The following is a 16,707-nucleotide window of genomic DNA, read 5'->3' on the forward strand; positions in this document are numbered from 1 at the left end:
TTTCCTGTGCCAGACACAAGGTGTATGTTCACAAATATTGTTGAATCAATGACAAACAAATGGGCAGCATATGTGAAATGAGCAAACTGAACACTGTAGCACCTTGGGCTCCCTCGAGGTACTCCTATCTCCTAGTTTTCAGGAGCTGGAACTTCAGGCCCCAATAGCTATCCCAAAGAGTGGAGAGCAAAAGCTCTAACACTTTTGTACAACCTACTGGATTGGACCCTTGGGAGGTACATGCACAATATGTAAGAACCACCACTTGTCACAATTTGTAAATCTCCAGGTTAAGAAGAGAGAAAAAAGCTTGCCCTTTGTAAAGACCTGTCAACTGATAGGAAAAGAAGGACAATGATGCTTTCAGATGCTTTTTATAAATTACACAATCCTACAAGATATAATGTCACAATCCTTCAATCTGTTGAAAATGTAGCAGAAATTACTAGATATCCCAACTCCTGAAACCAGAACTGCATTTCTATTTCTAATATAATTCATCTTTTACCTATTCTGTGATAGTTTTTAACACACACGAGGACTTTACTGGAGTAAAACAATAACAGTAAACAAAAGTCCAAACTGCACTTTTAAAGAGTAACTTTTAGCTTGTTACCATATATGGCTACTGTGAAAAGACAAATACCAATAACAATTACTTTTTTTAGCGTTTGCAACTTACTGGGCTACATATTCCATACCCGTGATCTCATTTCCTCCTCATAGCAATCCTATGAGGTAGGTATGATAGTGATTTCCATCTGCTAAATGAGAAAAGCTATGTGACTGAAGTCACATAGCTAGCAAGTTGCAGAACAGAGATCTGAACCAGGTTTTCAGACTCTAAAGTCCACATTAAGTGCAATAAATAGGGGGTAAATAATAATATTAGTAATCCTTTAGTTGGAGCCTTAAAAAGGAAGAATTTTAATACTATCTAGATGAACAGATTCCCATATTCAGCTGCAATCACCCAAACAAAATACAAAGGCTTTTATGCAAGAATTGAATATAAACAAGCTAACTGCTTAACAGAAACTCAGTACAATTTCCTTGATTCAGTTTAGCTACTGTTTTTTTTTTTTTAAGATTTTATTTCTTTATTTAACAGACAGAGATCATAAGTAGGCAGAGAGGCAGGTAGAGAGAGGGGAAGGGAAGCAGACTCCTCACTGAGCAGAGAGCCCAATGGGGGGCTCAATCCCAGGACCCTGGGATCATAACCTGAGCCGAAGGCAGAGGCTTTAACCCACTGGGCCACCCAGGTGCCCCCAGTTTAGCTAATGTTTTAAGCCAATCTGGACTGTAATACCATACATACTCACAAGAGAATTTTGAAGTAACAGTAGTTTCCTAATATACTTTCCAATTTAAAACTGCTAAGTACTACTCATATAAACCTAGAAAATCTTACATCTCCCTTCAAAACATAGTGCTCCTAGTGCAAACATGACCTTACGTGATAAAATAAAGCTCTAGCTACAGCAAACAAGTTCAAACTACTGGTAAGCAACGTTCCATTAAATCAGCAGCTATCAGCAGACCACTCCCTCCACAATGTAGATGAGTAGACAAGTGTCAGGTTACCATAGGGCATGGGAGGGAGAGCCCAGGCAGAATCTAAAAGCATTTATTCAATTTCCTACCTTAGTGGGTGGCAAGTAGCTTCCAAGCTAAATTTATTTGCCATTCAACCTCAATTTCCAGCGTCTGGTTTATAGCTTTCCAGAACAGATTAATGGAGAGTTCATTTCTGCTTTAAAACCTTAACTTTACCTACCAAAGAAAGGTCTCCTATGTCTATAAATGGGGTTAGAAACAAGACAAAAGACCCAAAACAGTCATGTTTGGTAAGCCCCACATCACCAAACCAAGTCTTAACTTAGTTACAGTCTCAGACTCTTCCAGAAGTGGAATCTTAAACCAGCCAATCAGGAATCACCCGGTCAGCATTAGTGAGGTAATCGGTCTTATAGACCCCCCCCCCCCATCTCCTAAAGGAAAGTGACGTTGCCAAAACCAATCCACATTTTGCTAGTAAGGCTTCCTTGTTCTCACTCTCTCTGCTTATAAAAGTCCTTCATTTTGTATAGCTCCTTGGAGCGCCTTTCTGTCTGCTAGATGGGATGCCACCTGATTCATGAATCACTGAATAAAGTAAAGCTAATAAAATATTTGAATTTCACTTATTTGAATTTTTGTTTTCTAAGGACTAAAGAATGACATTATTGACATTAAGGAGGACTAGACAAGCCCTGGAAGAGTTAACTACGAGAGACAAGAGTTTTGGCTGGAAACTACCAGGAATACCAATATACATTTTTCTTTGAATCAAGGTACAAGAAATTATGGGCTACATTTGACCATTTGAGGGTATCCTAACTATGCAAAACTACATGGAACTCACTTAAAAGTCCTCTTCGGAATAATCCCCATTCTGTGTGTGCTCTAGTCCAACATCTTATTGCCTGTAAGTTTAAGTAAATTTTTAAAATTGACTTTCTCTGTTTCCAAAGGGAAAGAGATCCTTTTTCCTCCCTCCTTTTTCTTAGAGCATTTCTTTGAATAACCTAGTATTTATATAAAACTTTCCTCTGTCCTTTGATATGTATGCAAATCTTTTTAAAGGTTAAATAAGCTAGCTGCAGAACTCAGGAATGTTTTTTCGAAGGTCCTAAAAGCCATCTCTTTTAAATGTTAATACCCAGGAAGAAAGCGCCCCCTCTCTCAGTCACCGGAGGAGTTTAGCCTACACATCTCTATTCCCTGCACATGGAGATTAGAGAGGTTTTACTTTTACTTTAGATAAAGGCAATTAATTGGTACAGATGGCCACCCCAATTACCAGGTGAATTTAGGAGGAACTACCAAAGCATATATATCAAATGGTGCTGTCAAGTCTTCTTACAAAATTACCATTAATCTTGAGACTGTGTTTGTAATGAATTATAAATGGTAGAGTTTCTTTTTTGTTTTTGTCATCTCATTAGCAGAGTACTTGCGATGTACCCCAGTCCCGGTTAATGCTTATTCAATTACAGAACTAGCTTCTTTCATTCCACATTTGTGGAGACCATTTCTTAGGTGGGCAGATCTTAACTTTTCCCCAACATAAATGTGGAGAAATTTTATTCCCTGCTTTCCCAACTCTGATGGCTCCCTCAATACAAGGAAAAGAAAAAAAAAAAAACCCTCCCCAACAAGAGTTTGTTTTTTTTTTTTTTTTTTTCCCCCAGGGACTAGCCCATTACTGTCATCTGAGAGCCAGATCCTCCCGTATCATTGCCTTTGGGACATCTCCACTTGGATTATTTCAAAGACATCTTTTTCAAAACAGAACTCATGTTCTTCCTCCAGGGGTTCCTATCACAGAAGCACAAGCTGGAAAATGAAGAATCAGCTCTGACAACCCCCTTTCCCTTCTCATCCCAGAGTGAAAATATGAACAAGCCCTATTGATCCTACCTCCTAACCAGTCCTGAGGAGCCAAAGTGACCTTTTACTAACACAGTCCCACTGATGATACTCTCGTGACTGAAATTCTTCAACAGCTTCCCACCATTCTTAGGATAAGCCTTAAATCCTTGGCACGACCTATGAGGCCTGTGTGGTCTGACCCCAGCCTATCTCTTCAACCTCATCTCCCTGACTCTCTCCCTCCCTCTCTGCCTTCCAGTCCCAGATGAGAGCTTACGCTCCATGAGGACTGAGACCACGACTACTTGTTCATGCTGTATCCCTAGCCGGGTGCCTAGCACATAACAAACGCTAAATAAATATTTGTTGAAGAATAATGCTGATAAAAATGCAGCACCTTAGGGGCACCGGGGTGGCATAGTCAGTTGGGCGTCCGACTCTTGATTCTGGCTCTGGTCACGGTCTCAGGGTCATGGGATCTAACCCCATGCTGGGCTTCACGTTCAGCAGAGTCTGCTTGTCTCTCTCTCTGCTCCTCCCCCTGCTCTTGTTCTCTCTCTCTCAAATAAATAAAATCTTTCTTTAAAAACCTGCAGCATCTTAAATGGAAGGCAAAGAAAACATTAAATTATGCAATGGCAAAGGAAAAGAATGTCCTTATACGTTTGTATCCTAGGTGGCTAACATAGGGTGTGGACCACAGTGCAACTATAAAATATTTGTTAAATCATTTAGCAAAAGAGAGACAATATGATGAAACAAAATATTGACACTCAGTGTCTATTTAGCTTTGTAGTAGAAATTACCAATGCCAATTAAGTCTCCCATTTAGGTATTTATCCCTCCTCTCATCCCCAATCCTCATTCTGTGGGCAATCAGAGGTCTAATCACATATTTGAAGGAGGCTGGACTCCAATCAGAGCTGGAAAATAGATATGGTTTGTGGAATTCATTATAAATTCTGAGAAGCAAACAAACCAAGACTGGGGAGTGATATTGACCCCCACCTACATTTTGTGTTAGACTTGGGCAACATTTGCCACACAGTAACTATAAGACAAGCTCCTCCTATTCTCAAGGCTTCACACATGCCCTTCCCTCCCCCTGGTTCACCCTTCTCCTTGCCCAATTTAACTCCAACTCAATACTTAAAAGTCTCAGCTAAATATTTCCTCAACAGAGCCTCCCTGTCTCTCCTCACTCCCTCCCGGGGCCAAATGGCTGCATTATACATTCTCATAGCACCCTCTACCGTCCTCCATAGCATGCACCACAACCATAATTAATAATTAGTTTGTAATTCTTTACCTGCCTATCACCATTGTTAGTCTGAGAAGCAACCTGACAACAGGGATTGTGTCTGTTTTGGCCATCACTGTATCCCTGACACCTAGCACATTGCTGGTAGAGAGTAGGTGTGTTCTGCTAAATGAAGGAATGACTGAAGTACACAGATAAGCACCAGCTTTTGGAGTACGTAGAACTGGTTCTGGCCTTACTAGCTCTTTGCCTTTGGATAAATTTCTTCCCATCTCTGAGCCCATTTCTTCCTCTAAAAATAACTATTGCTACTTTACAGAGTTATTGTGAGAACATATTTATCATAAAGTTGGGCATACAACATTCAATGAATGTTCACTGTTATAATTATGGAGAAAAAGAGGAAAGTATGTTAGGGAAGACACATTCCACGCTCTTGACTAGAACACAAACACGGCTCCCTTTATACAAACATACAGTTGCAAATCTGAATAAAATATTTTAAGTACACCATAGGAAAGTATTATCTAAAATTTTGAACCCTGAAGAAGAGGTCACAAGCAGTAATTTCTTTCACATCAACTATTACATCACTCTTTCAAGATATGTGTGTTATGGGGCACCTGGGTGGCTCAGTCAGTTAAGCATTTGCCTTTGACTCAGATCATGATCCGAGGGTTCTGGGACTGAGTCCCACGCATCAGGCTCCCTGATGAGCAGGGAAACTATTTCTCCCTCTTCCTCTATCCCTCACCCCTGCTCATGCTCTCTTTCTCTCTCACAAATAAATAAAATCTTAAAAAGAAAAAAAAGATATGTATCCTAAAGCAAGGGAAACAAAAGCAAAAATAAACTATTGGGACTACATCAAAATGAAAAGCTTCCGCAGAGTGAAAGAAACAATCAAAACTGGGTGCCTGGGTGGCTCAGTGGGTTAAAGCTCTGCCTTCAGCTCAGGTCATGATCTCAGGATTCTGAGATCGAGTCCTGCATCGGGCTCTCTGCTCAGCAGGGAGCCTGCTTCCTCTTCTCTCTCTCTCTCTCTGCCTGCCTTTCTGCCTACTTGTGATCTCTCTGTGTCAAATAAATAAATAAAATATTTTTTAAAAAACTAAAAAGACAACCTACTGAATGGGAGAAGATATTTGCAAATGACGTAGCCAATAAAAGGCTAGTATCCAAAATATATGAAGAACTTATAAAACTCACCCCCCCCAAAAATAACCCAATTAAAAAATGGGCAGAAGACATGAACAGACATTTTCCAAAGATATCCAGATGGCCAACAGACACATGAAAAGATGCTCAACATCACTCATCATCAGGGAAATGCATATCAAAACTTCAATGAGCTAATCACTTCACAACTTTCATAATAGCTAAAACCAAAAACACAAGAAACAACTGTTGGTGAGGATGTGAAGAGCAAAGAATCCTCTGGCACTGTTGGTGGAAATGAAACTGGTGCAGTCACTGTGGAAAACAGTATGGAGTTTCCTCAAATATTAAAAACAGAACTACCCCATGACCCAGGAATCACAATACTGGGTATTTACCCAAAGAATATGAAAATATTAATTTGAGGGGTGCCTGAGTGGCTCAGTCAGTTAAGCGTCTGCCTTAGGCTCAGGTCACAATCCCGGAGATCTGGGATCGAGTCCCATATGGGGCTCCCTGCTGGGCAGGGAGTCTGCCTCTCCCTCTGCCTGCTACTCCCTGTACTTGTACATTCTCTCTGTCTCACTCTCCTTCTACATCAAATAAATAAATAAAATCTTTTAAAAAAAGAGAGGGCGCCTGGGTGGCTCAGTGGGTTAAGCCGCTGCCTTCTGCTCAGGTCATGATCTCAGAGTCCTGGGATCGAGTCCCGCATCGGGCTCTCTGCTCAGCAGGGAGCCTGCTTCCTCCTCTCTCTCTCTCTCTGCCTGCCTCTCTGCCTACTTGTGATCTCTCTCTGTCAAATAAATAAATAAAATCTTTAAAAAAAAAAAAAAAAAAAAAAAGAGAAAACATGAATTCAAAAGGATATATGTACCCCAATGTTTACTGCAGCATTATTTACAATAGCCAAATTATGGAAGCAGCCCAAGTGTCCATCAAAAGATGAATGGATAAAGATGTGGTGTATATACATACAATGCTCTGTGTGTGTGTATATACCTACACATATGATATATTCCCTGTGTATATATATATATATATATATGATACATGTATATTGTATAATATGTGTATATTGCATACATATATTGTATGACAATATATGTATGCAATAAATGTATTGTATAGCATTCTTATTATATATATTGTGTATACGTGTGTGTATATATACATCTATGTACATAATACTTGTAATTCAGCCATAAATAAGAATGAAATCTTGCCATTTGCAACAACATGGATGGAGCTAAAGAATATTAATGCCAAACAAATTAAGTCAGAGAAAGACAAATACTATGTGTTCACTCATGCCTAATTTAAGAAACAAAACAAATGAACAAAGGAAAAAAAAACAAACAAACAAAAAACAGAGTCGTTACTATAGAGAACAAACTGATGGTTACCAGAGGGAGGTGGGTGGGGGGATGGGTGAAATAGGTGAAGGGGATTAAGAAAACACTTAATCTTTTTTTTAAATTAACATATAATGTATTATTAGCCCCAGGGGTCTGTGAATCATCAGGCTTACACACTTCCCAGTACTCACCACAGCATATGCCCTCCCCAATGTCCATAACCCAACCACCCTCTCCCTACCCCACTCCCCCCGGCAACCCTGTGTGTTTTGTGAGATTAAGAGTCTTTAATAGTTTGTCTCCCTCCCAATGCCATCTTGTTTCATTTTTTCCCTTCCCTACTCCCAAACCCCCGACTTTGCCTCTCAAATTCCTCATTATCAAGGAGATCATATGATAATTATCCTTCTCTGATTGACTTACTTCACTCAGCATAATACCCTCTAGTTCCATCCACATCATTGCAAATGGCAAGATTTCATTCCTTTTGATGGCTGCATAGTATTCCATTGTGCGTATACATATATAAAAATACATATATGTATATATATAGTACTAAATATATGTGGTATTCCATAGTATTCCATTGTGTGTGTGATATATATATATATATATATATATATATATATACACACACATACATACATACCACATCTTCTTTATCCACTCATCTGTTGATGGACATCTAGGAAGAGAACACTTCATCTTTTTTTGATTTTAAAGATTTTATTTATTTATTTGACAGATATCACAAGTAGGCAGAGAGGCAGGTTGAGAGAGGAAGGGAAGCAGGCTCCCTGCTAAGCAGAGAGCCCAATTCGGGGATCAATCCCAGGACCCTGGGATCATGACTTGAGCTAAGGCAGAGGCTTTAACCCACTGAGCCACCCAGGTACCCCAAGAACACTTAATCTTGATGAGCACTGAGTAATATACGGAATTTCTAAATCACTATATTGTACACATGAAGCTAATATAACACTGCGTTAACTACACTGGAATTAAAATATTAAAAAATTAAAAAAGATTTTTAAATAAAAATTAAAACAACCTTCAAAAAGATGTTTATAAAGCCAAGACTCTTTCTGGATGTGAATTGATCATGCGTTTATGTGGCTTGCACACTCTTGTATACAGTGTCGGGTTCTTAAAAAGCAAAGTACATCATCAACCCATTAGAGCAGGGCAGCAGGATTCCAAACCTGCACTTCAAAACCTAGAGAACCTCAGTCCAGCTGTGTTGACCTTGGCCCAGGATATGCAGATAAAACAACAGGCTTTTGCCTTTAAGTGCCCTTCCCTCCCAGCAGGAGACTCCAAGACTTAATGAGAAAATGTCCCTTCATTCCAGAGTTCTCCAGCATCTAAGGGTAACCTTTCTCTCCCTTCTGGTATATTCTACATTCCCCAAGATAATCCCCTTTAAAATTGTTTCTGTTCTCTCTTAGATTCTCCAAATTTAGACACATCATTCAACCTCTCTGAGCCTCAATTTCTTCATCTGTAAAAAATGGAACTAAAATAGTACTTCTCCGGGCACATGGGTGGCTCAGTCAGTTAAGCATCTGACTCTTGATTTTGGCTCAGATCATGATCTCAGGGTTGAGGAATAGAGAGCCCTGTGTCACACTCAGGCAGGAGTCTGCTGAATATTCTCCTTCTCACTTTCCCTCTGTTCCACCCCTCCCCAGGGGTGTCTGAAACAAATAAGTAAGTCCTTAAAAAATAATTAGGATAAGATAGTACTTCCGTCTTGGGCAAATGGCTCAGTATATGCCATAAAATTAAAACATGGTAACTACTGTTTTAGTGTTTGTACCAGATCCCTAATCAATCTACAATCCAGGAAAAAATTTACAACAAAGATCCTTTCCAATGATATAAATTTTTGTTTTGTTTTGTCTTCTCCAAAATCTGTGTTTTCTACAATAAAAGAAAACCTCCATGCAGGGATAAAAGGAATGATCCTAAAGAAGCTTCAAATGTTGTAAAGAAAAATAATAGAACAAATTAGGTGGTCTTCTCTGTCTCCTGAAAAAGATCAATTCAGCAAAACATAATTTATGCATACACATCTTTATAATGCCTCCTTTTAAAGCGAGCCCTATTGGGACTACATAAACTACCATCAGCTGTTAATCTGGAATTTTCACCACACTGTCTTTGGGGACAACAGAAGGTCAGCCTAGAAAATCCCAGCGAGAAGAAGCACTCAGCCTTATTGGTCACTCCTGACCAAGGCCCAGTCATGACCCTACTTCTTCCTCCCATCTCGGCTCCTTCCCATCCTAAGCCTCAGGAGAAATAAAAAGCATCATTACCTTAGGAAAAAGTCGAGAGACTTCTGTGTGTTCTAAAAGCCCGCCTCCCCCACATATTTGTAACTCCGCTGAAAGTATGTAATAACACTCACTTTACTCTTTGGTGGTGAAGAGTAAGAAAAGTTTCTACAAGAGACAAGAGTCATAAGTTAGTGCCCCTGCCTACCCTTCTGAAGAATTAGATCATTTTTTACTACTTGTATCTCTGGATCACCAGGCTAAGGATCCCTTGTTCCACCTGCCACTCCCTTAGAAAGCCCCACCTCCATACCGGTTGGAAGACGCGAAAAGCACTTCCTGGCAATTCCACTACAAGAATCAAGTATTAGCTCACTAAACATAGGTGTCTACGGCGCCCAGAAGTAACTTCCTAACTCGCAGATCACCATACCAAGGGAACTTAAAAGAGAGTTCTATGGGTACCACTTATTTCCTAACTACTGTGTGGCAAAACACTAGGCGGGGTGCATTCTACTGGCAATCTCATTGACGTTTCACAACCACCTCACGAATACGGGCGCCTTATTCCCCAAATTACTGCCGAGTACCCAGGCGCCAAGAATTTAAGACATTTGCCCAAAGCCGCACAGGCAGAAAGCGGCGGAGCAAGGACTAGGGGAGTAAGAGATCTGAAACAAGCCCTTCCCGCGGGGGCTCCACAGTCCACCCTCCCCGCTGCCGTGTGACAAACGGGATCTCCTTCGCGAATCCTAGGTCTCTAACGCCAGGCTCCAGCGCCACCAGCCTCTAGCGCTCGAGCGTGGGTCACGCCCGCCACCGCGGGGCTTCACGTCGATGGGTGCGGAATCGGGGAAAGGGACAGGCCCTAGCCTGTGCGGGTCCGCCGTCTCATTTCAGGCCCTCCCAGCCGCACACACCATCACCGGGACCTCAGCGAAGGCGTCGGCCGCCCCAAGAGAAAGCGCCAGAGGCAAGGCTCGAGTGTAAACGCGCGAGAGCGGAGTCTTTTCCTCAGAGCTGCGGGGAGCGGCGGTCGGCAGAGGCCGGCTCGGGGTCCGCGGCCTCTGCTCGGCCTCGACACCCTCTTGCCTCCCTTTGCCGGGGCCGGGAATGCACTCGAGTCGGGATACACCCGCGCGCCTCAGTTCCGGGACGGTCCCTCCGCCCCTCGCCACCGAGGTCGCTTCCTCCCCAACCCCTACCTGGTGGCCTCCGCGACCATGGTCAATCAACTTTATCCTCCCGCCTCGGAAGTGACGCGAGACTTCGCTCGCCCCGCCCGCGAGGCTCCGTCCAATCCCGGCCTTTAGGCTGCGCGTGCGTGTCGGGCGTGCGTTCCTCGAGGTGCCGGAAGGAGGCGCTGCACCCCGAGGTCTGAAAGGCGAACTCCTACCTAAGTGCCTTTCGTCCATCTTTAGGAGGGAAATTCAGAAGGAGGCCCGTTTGGGTTTCGTGCACTCTCTTGGTGGCTTGTTGGGGTGAGGGGGAGTGGTCGGTACACTGGAGAATGTTTGGACTTACTATAAATCGAAAAGACATCATTAAAACAGTAATATATAAGATCAGTGGAAAAGAAGAGCCCGCAGGCATGTAGTCATGTTTTCCCCCACAAAGGAGCCACCATAAAGCAATAGGGAAGTTATTTTCAGTAAATAGAGCTAAATCAATTGAATGCCGATATGGGGTGGGTGTGGGTAATGAGCCTCGACTCCTACCTCATACAAAAAATCAATTCAAAAGTAGAGCTAAATGTGAAACGTACAGCTCTAGAAAATAACACCCCAGTATTGTGACCAGGACACGGAAAGTAGCAGCCCTAAAGACAAATGTTGATAAATTGGGCGTCCTTAAATTTAAGACCTGGAAAGACAGAAGAGAGTACCATGCAAGGAATAGAGCCGAATAGATATATGCAATACATACATCTGGAAATGATTTTTATTCAGGATATATAAGATCTCTTGCAAGTAAATTTTTGAAAAAGATCTGAAGTGGTTGAAGGGGAACCACGGGAAGAAGATATTGAAAGAGTAACTGAGGAGAATTCTCTTAGTTCAAAATTCAAGAGATGCCAAAAGGGGAGTAAGTTGAAAAATCTCCTTTTCTGTTCTCCAGGTACCCAGTTCTCTTCCCAGTAGATAACAATGCTACTAGCTATGCTTGTCTTTCCAGAGCCATCTTATGCATAATCCAGCAATTCTGTGTACATTCAGCTTTCTCCCCATTGTCCCTTGTTTTACCAACAGGAAACTGTAACACTGCTCTGTACGTAGCTTTTATTCACTTTAGTCATTTAATAGTTCATGGAAATCCTCACAAGTGCTCACAAAATCTAGAAACAGGAAATTGTATTTCTAACTAAATGTTAGTTATATTTTCAAATAATATGTTTAACATGTTTTCCTTAGACATTTTCACAGGAGTTTGTATACCCTCCTTCCACTGTTCTGGAAACTACAGACTTTTTTTTTTTTTTTTTTAAGATTTCATTTATTTTGAGAGAGAGAGAGAGCAGCAGCGGGGCAGAGAGAACGGGACAAGCTGACTCCCCACTGAGCCAGAAGCCTGATGCGGGACTCAATCCCAGGACCCTGACATCAAGACCCAAGCTGAAGACAGACATGTAACCAACTGAGCCACCCAGGCATCCTGAAACTCTAGACTCCTGCTTGCTAGTTCCCAAAGTGGCACTATCCCACTAGCAAACCCAATATGATCCTGAGTCCTTACTGCAAGACTGAGCCAGTTTCCTAGGGTTAATTTTCTAAGCCTATCATCACTTTAGCCAACAGAAGCTTCAGTCCTACTTGGAGTCATTCTGTAAGCAAGAATAAATTCCAATGTTTTTATAACCAATTTGAATTGGATCTTCTGTCAAATGCAAGTACAAGAACTCTAACTTCCCAGCCAAGATATTATACAAATAGACACCATGACTTTCAATGAAAATGTGACAGGGGAATTCCTAAGAAGACAGAATAGGGGCGCCTGGGTGGCTCAGTGGGTTAAGCCTCTGCCTTGGACTCAGGTCCTGATCCCAGGGTCCTGGGATCAAGCAGAGAAAGAGGGGGAAGTAGGCTCCCTGGGAGAACTCCCTGGGAGCCTACTTCCCCCTCTTTCTCTGCCTACTTGTGATCTCTTTCTCTGTCAAATAAATAGATAAAATCTTTAAAAAAAATAGACATGCTATTCCTCTTGCTAAGTACAACTAAAAATCCTGGACAATATATATTTAAAAAGCATAAGAAGTATCTGAAAGGTAGAGGGAGGGCACACTGGCTAGGGACCTTGGAATTGAAGGAACAACATGGTGGTGGTTTTGGTTTTGGTTTTGGTTCTTTGCCTCATTATTCCAAACTGGATACTAGAGGGGCAGGCAACCTAGAAATGCCCACATGCACAAAACTCCCCCCAAAAGCTGGCTGCTCTCTCTAACTAGAAAGACAAGGAAAAGGGCAGCCTTGGAAGACAGAAAACTTAAACAATGGCTTTACTCCAGCCCAAACTCCCAAAACATATTCTAGCCCTATACCCCCCAACCCCCGCCAGCAAAAGCTAAGCAGAAAGCTTAGACTTCCCCCCAAGCCAAGCTATAGAGGGACCCAGCTACCATCTTCTTCCCTCTCCTGATATAATGTCAGAGAAGGCCAAGTAGAGAGCATGGACTTTCATTCCCATTGGACAGAAGGCTCTCACCCAATATGGTGTTAGTGGAAACTGTGTGGGGAACCTGGATTTCCACCCATACTTAATGGTAAAAAGGTGGTGTTAGAGGAACTAAATGAAGAGTCAGGATCTTTACCACCACTCAGCAGCAGTAGGGCCACCTTCCACCCCACATTCATGGAGTAGCTCAACAATTCCATCAACCAACAGAAATTAACATTTGTGGGACCCCCAGCAACAACAGAAAACACATTATTTTTAAGCACTCACAGAACATATGTCAAAATAGACCATATTCTGGGCCATAAAGAACTAACCTCAACAAGTTTAAAAGAAGTGGAATTTATATAGAGTGTGTACGAATTACAATGGGATGAAGCTAAATATCAAGAGAATAATGACAGGAAAACCTCCCAAAACTTGGAAGCTTAACACTTTTAAATAAACCATAGGTCAAAAAGGTAATCTCGAGAAATTTTTTATTTTTTTTATTTTTATTTTTAAAGATTTTATTTACCCATTTGACAGAAAGAGATCACAAGTAGGCAGAGAGAGGCAGGCAGAGAGAGAGGGAAGCAGGCTCCCCGCTGAGTAGAGAGCCCGATGTGGGGCTCGATCCCAGGACCCCGGCATCACGACCGGAGCCAAAGGCAGAGGGCCAACCCGCTGAGCCACTCAGGGACCCCTCGAGAAATTTTTTAAAAATACATTGAACCTGGGACGCCTGGGTGACTCAGTTAAGTGTCTGCCTTCAGCTCAGGTCGTGATCCTGAGGTCCTGGGATCAAGTTCAGCATGGGGCTCCTTACTCAGCGGGGAGCCTGCTTCTCCCTCTGCCTGCTGTTCGCCCTGCTTGTACGCTCTCCCTCTCTCTCTCTCTCTCTCTCTCTCTGACAAATAAATAAAATCTTTGAAAAAAAATACGTTTAACCAAATGAAAATGAGAATACAATATATCAAAACCTGCGGGACACAGCTAAGGTGGTTCTGAGAGGGAAATTTGGTTACATAGAAAAGAGAATAGTCTCAAACAAGCTAAAAATAAATTAGGGAAAAAAGACCAAAACAAACTGAAGAAAATAATAAGGGCAGCAGAAATCAATGGAATAAAACAAAATTAATGAAACAAAAAGCTGGGTCTTTCAAAAGATAAAATTGATAAACCTCTAGGAAGACTGACAAAAAAGAGGGAAGACACAAATGACTAATATGAGTAATGAAATGGTGTTATCACTACAGATCCACAGACATCAGAAAGATAATAAGGGAGTACTAAAACAACTTAAACACATAAATTTAACAACTTAGATAAAATGGGCCAATTCCCTTAAAAGTACAAACTATCACAACTTGCCTGTAGGAAAGGGAAAAGTACAATAGAATTTGAACTACTAAAGAAATCATTGAAAGCCTGCCAAAGATGAAATATCCAGGCCCTGATAGTTGGGGGAATCATACCAAACATTTAAAGAAGAAGTAATACCAGTTCTACAAATCTCTTCCAGAAATTATAAGAGGAGGGAACACTTCCTAACTCATTCTATGAGGTCAGTCTGTATTACCCTGATACCAAAACCAGACAGAGCCAATACCAAAAGAAAAAAGGAGAGAGAGGAAAGAAATAAAGACTCCTATAGGTCAGCATTTCTCATTAATATAGAGGCAAACTTCTTGGTAAAATACTAGCAATCAGAGCTCAGCAGTATGTGAAAAGAATTATGCACCATAACAAAGTGAAGTTTTTTCCAGGAATGCAAGGCTGTTTCAGTATTTGAAAAATCAATCAAAGCAATCCATGATATTAAGAGATTAACAAAGAAAATAAAACATATGATCATATCACTCGGTACAGAAAAAGCTTTTGACAAAATCAAACACCCATTAATGAAAAAAAAAAAAAAACATTCAACAGACTAGGAATAAAAAGGAACTTTCTCAACCTGAAAAACAGCAACTATGAAAAACCCACAGCTGTCGATATAGCTAATAGTGAAAGACCAAACACTTTCCCTCTAAAACTGGACAAGGCAAGGGTATTCACTTTCAGTGATGCTATTCAACCTAGTACTAAAAGTTCTAGCCAGTGCAAAAAGCAAGGCAAGGAAATAAAGGGCATACAGATTGGAAAATAATAAATTCAAGTGGATTTCTCATACGTTACTGGTGGGAATGTAAAATGGTACAGCCACTCCTGAAAACAGGGTGAGAGTTTCTCAAAACAAAACATAAAACCTAGTAATTGCATTTATCCCAAAGAAACAGAAACTTACAAAAAGATGAAAACCCAAACACAATTGTTCATAGACACTTTACTTGTGGTGGACAAAACAGGAACCGACCAAAATATCTCTCGTGGTTAAACAAATCATGGCACAACCATACCACAGGATACTACTGAACAAGGAAAAGGAATGACTTGTTGATTCTTGCAATAATTTGAATGAATCTTAGGAGCATTATCCTGAGTGAAAAAAGCCAACCTCAAAAGGTTATCTACTTAGGATTCCAATTATGTAAGATCTTAAAATAACAGATTAGGGGTTGCCATGGGTTGCCATGGGAGAAAGGGGAATGATTTTGACTATAAAGTGGTTAGTAGAAGGAAGATCTTTGTGGCGATAGAGGAATTCTGTGTCTCGGGTGTCCTGGTAGTTACACAGATCTACACATACGACATGGAATTGCACACTCGCACACAAACACACGTACATTGTCAGATCCCTGGCTTTGATGCTGAACTACAATCATGCTCTATCTATAATTCATTCAAAATAAAGTTTAGAATTAAAAACACACACACGACAAGGGTTGAATTGCTTAACACATCAGCCTTCTCGTTCTTTTTTTTTTTTTTAAGGTTTTATTTATTTATTTGACAGAGAGAGGGATCACAAGTAGGCAGAGAGGCAGGCAGAGAGAGAGGGGGAAGCAGGCTCCCCACTGAGCAGAGAGCTCAATGCGAGTCTCGATCCCAGGACCCCGAGATCATGACCCGAGCCGAAGGCAGAGGGTCAACCCACTGAGCCACCAGGTGCCCCAGCCTTCTCATTCTTAAAATGAAGATAATAAAGTGTGAGACCAAAGGCAGTAACACCTGTAAAGGGCCACATAAGTCAGTGCTCAATAAATCGTAGCTGTCGTTCTGATTGCTGGTGGTGGTGGAATCATTGTCACAAGACAAGGATCCATAACCATAGTTGCCTCCGATGAGAGCAGAAAAATGAAAAAAAAAGTTTCATTGGTAACAACACAGATTTTGTAGAGGTCTTTTTTTTTTTTTAAGATTTTATTTATTTATTTGACAGACAGAGATCACAAGTAGGCAGAGAGGGAGGCAGAGAGAGAGAGGGAAGTAGGCTCCCCGCCGAGCAGAGAGCCCGATGTGGGGCTCGATCCCAGGACCCTGAGATCATGACCTGAGCCAAAAGCAGAGGCTTTAACCCACTGAGCCACCCAGGCGCCCCAGATTTTGTAGAGTTCTAAGGACAAATTTTCTCTCAGCAAATGAACTCTAACATGACCCCTTCCTCCTACCCCATGGATCTTTTTAATAAAATCAGTTTCCC

At 41.4% G+C, this 16,707-nt stretch overlaps 1 protein-coding gene across 1 annotated transcript in view; it reads right to left on the reverse strand.

Moving 5' to 3' along the window:
* Positions 1-10,757, reverse strand: part of DHRS7B (dehydrogenase/reductase 7B) — a 59,193-nt gene extending 48,436 nt beyond the window's left edge. Inside the window, exon 1 of the mRNA XM_082706837.1 lies at positions 10,679-10,757. Within this exon, the coding sequence (XP_082562963.1) occupies positions 10,679-10,698 (20 nt within the window). The 5' untranslated portion in view covers positions 10,699-10,757. The remainder of the gene's footprint in view (positions 1-10,678) is intronic.
* Between the last annotated feature and the right edge of the window lie 5,950 nt (positions 10,758-16,707).

The sequence above is a fragment of the Mustela nivalis genome (assembly GCF_964662115.1).
Source record: "Mustela nivalis genome assembly, chromosome: 17".
Lineage (NCBI taxonomy): Eukaryota > Metazoa > Chordata > Mammalia > Carnivora > Mustelidae > Mustela > Mustela nivalis.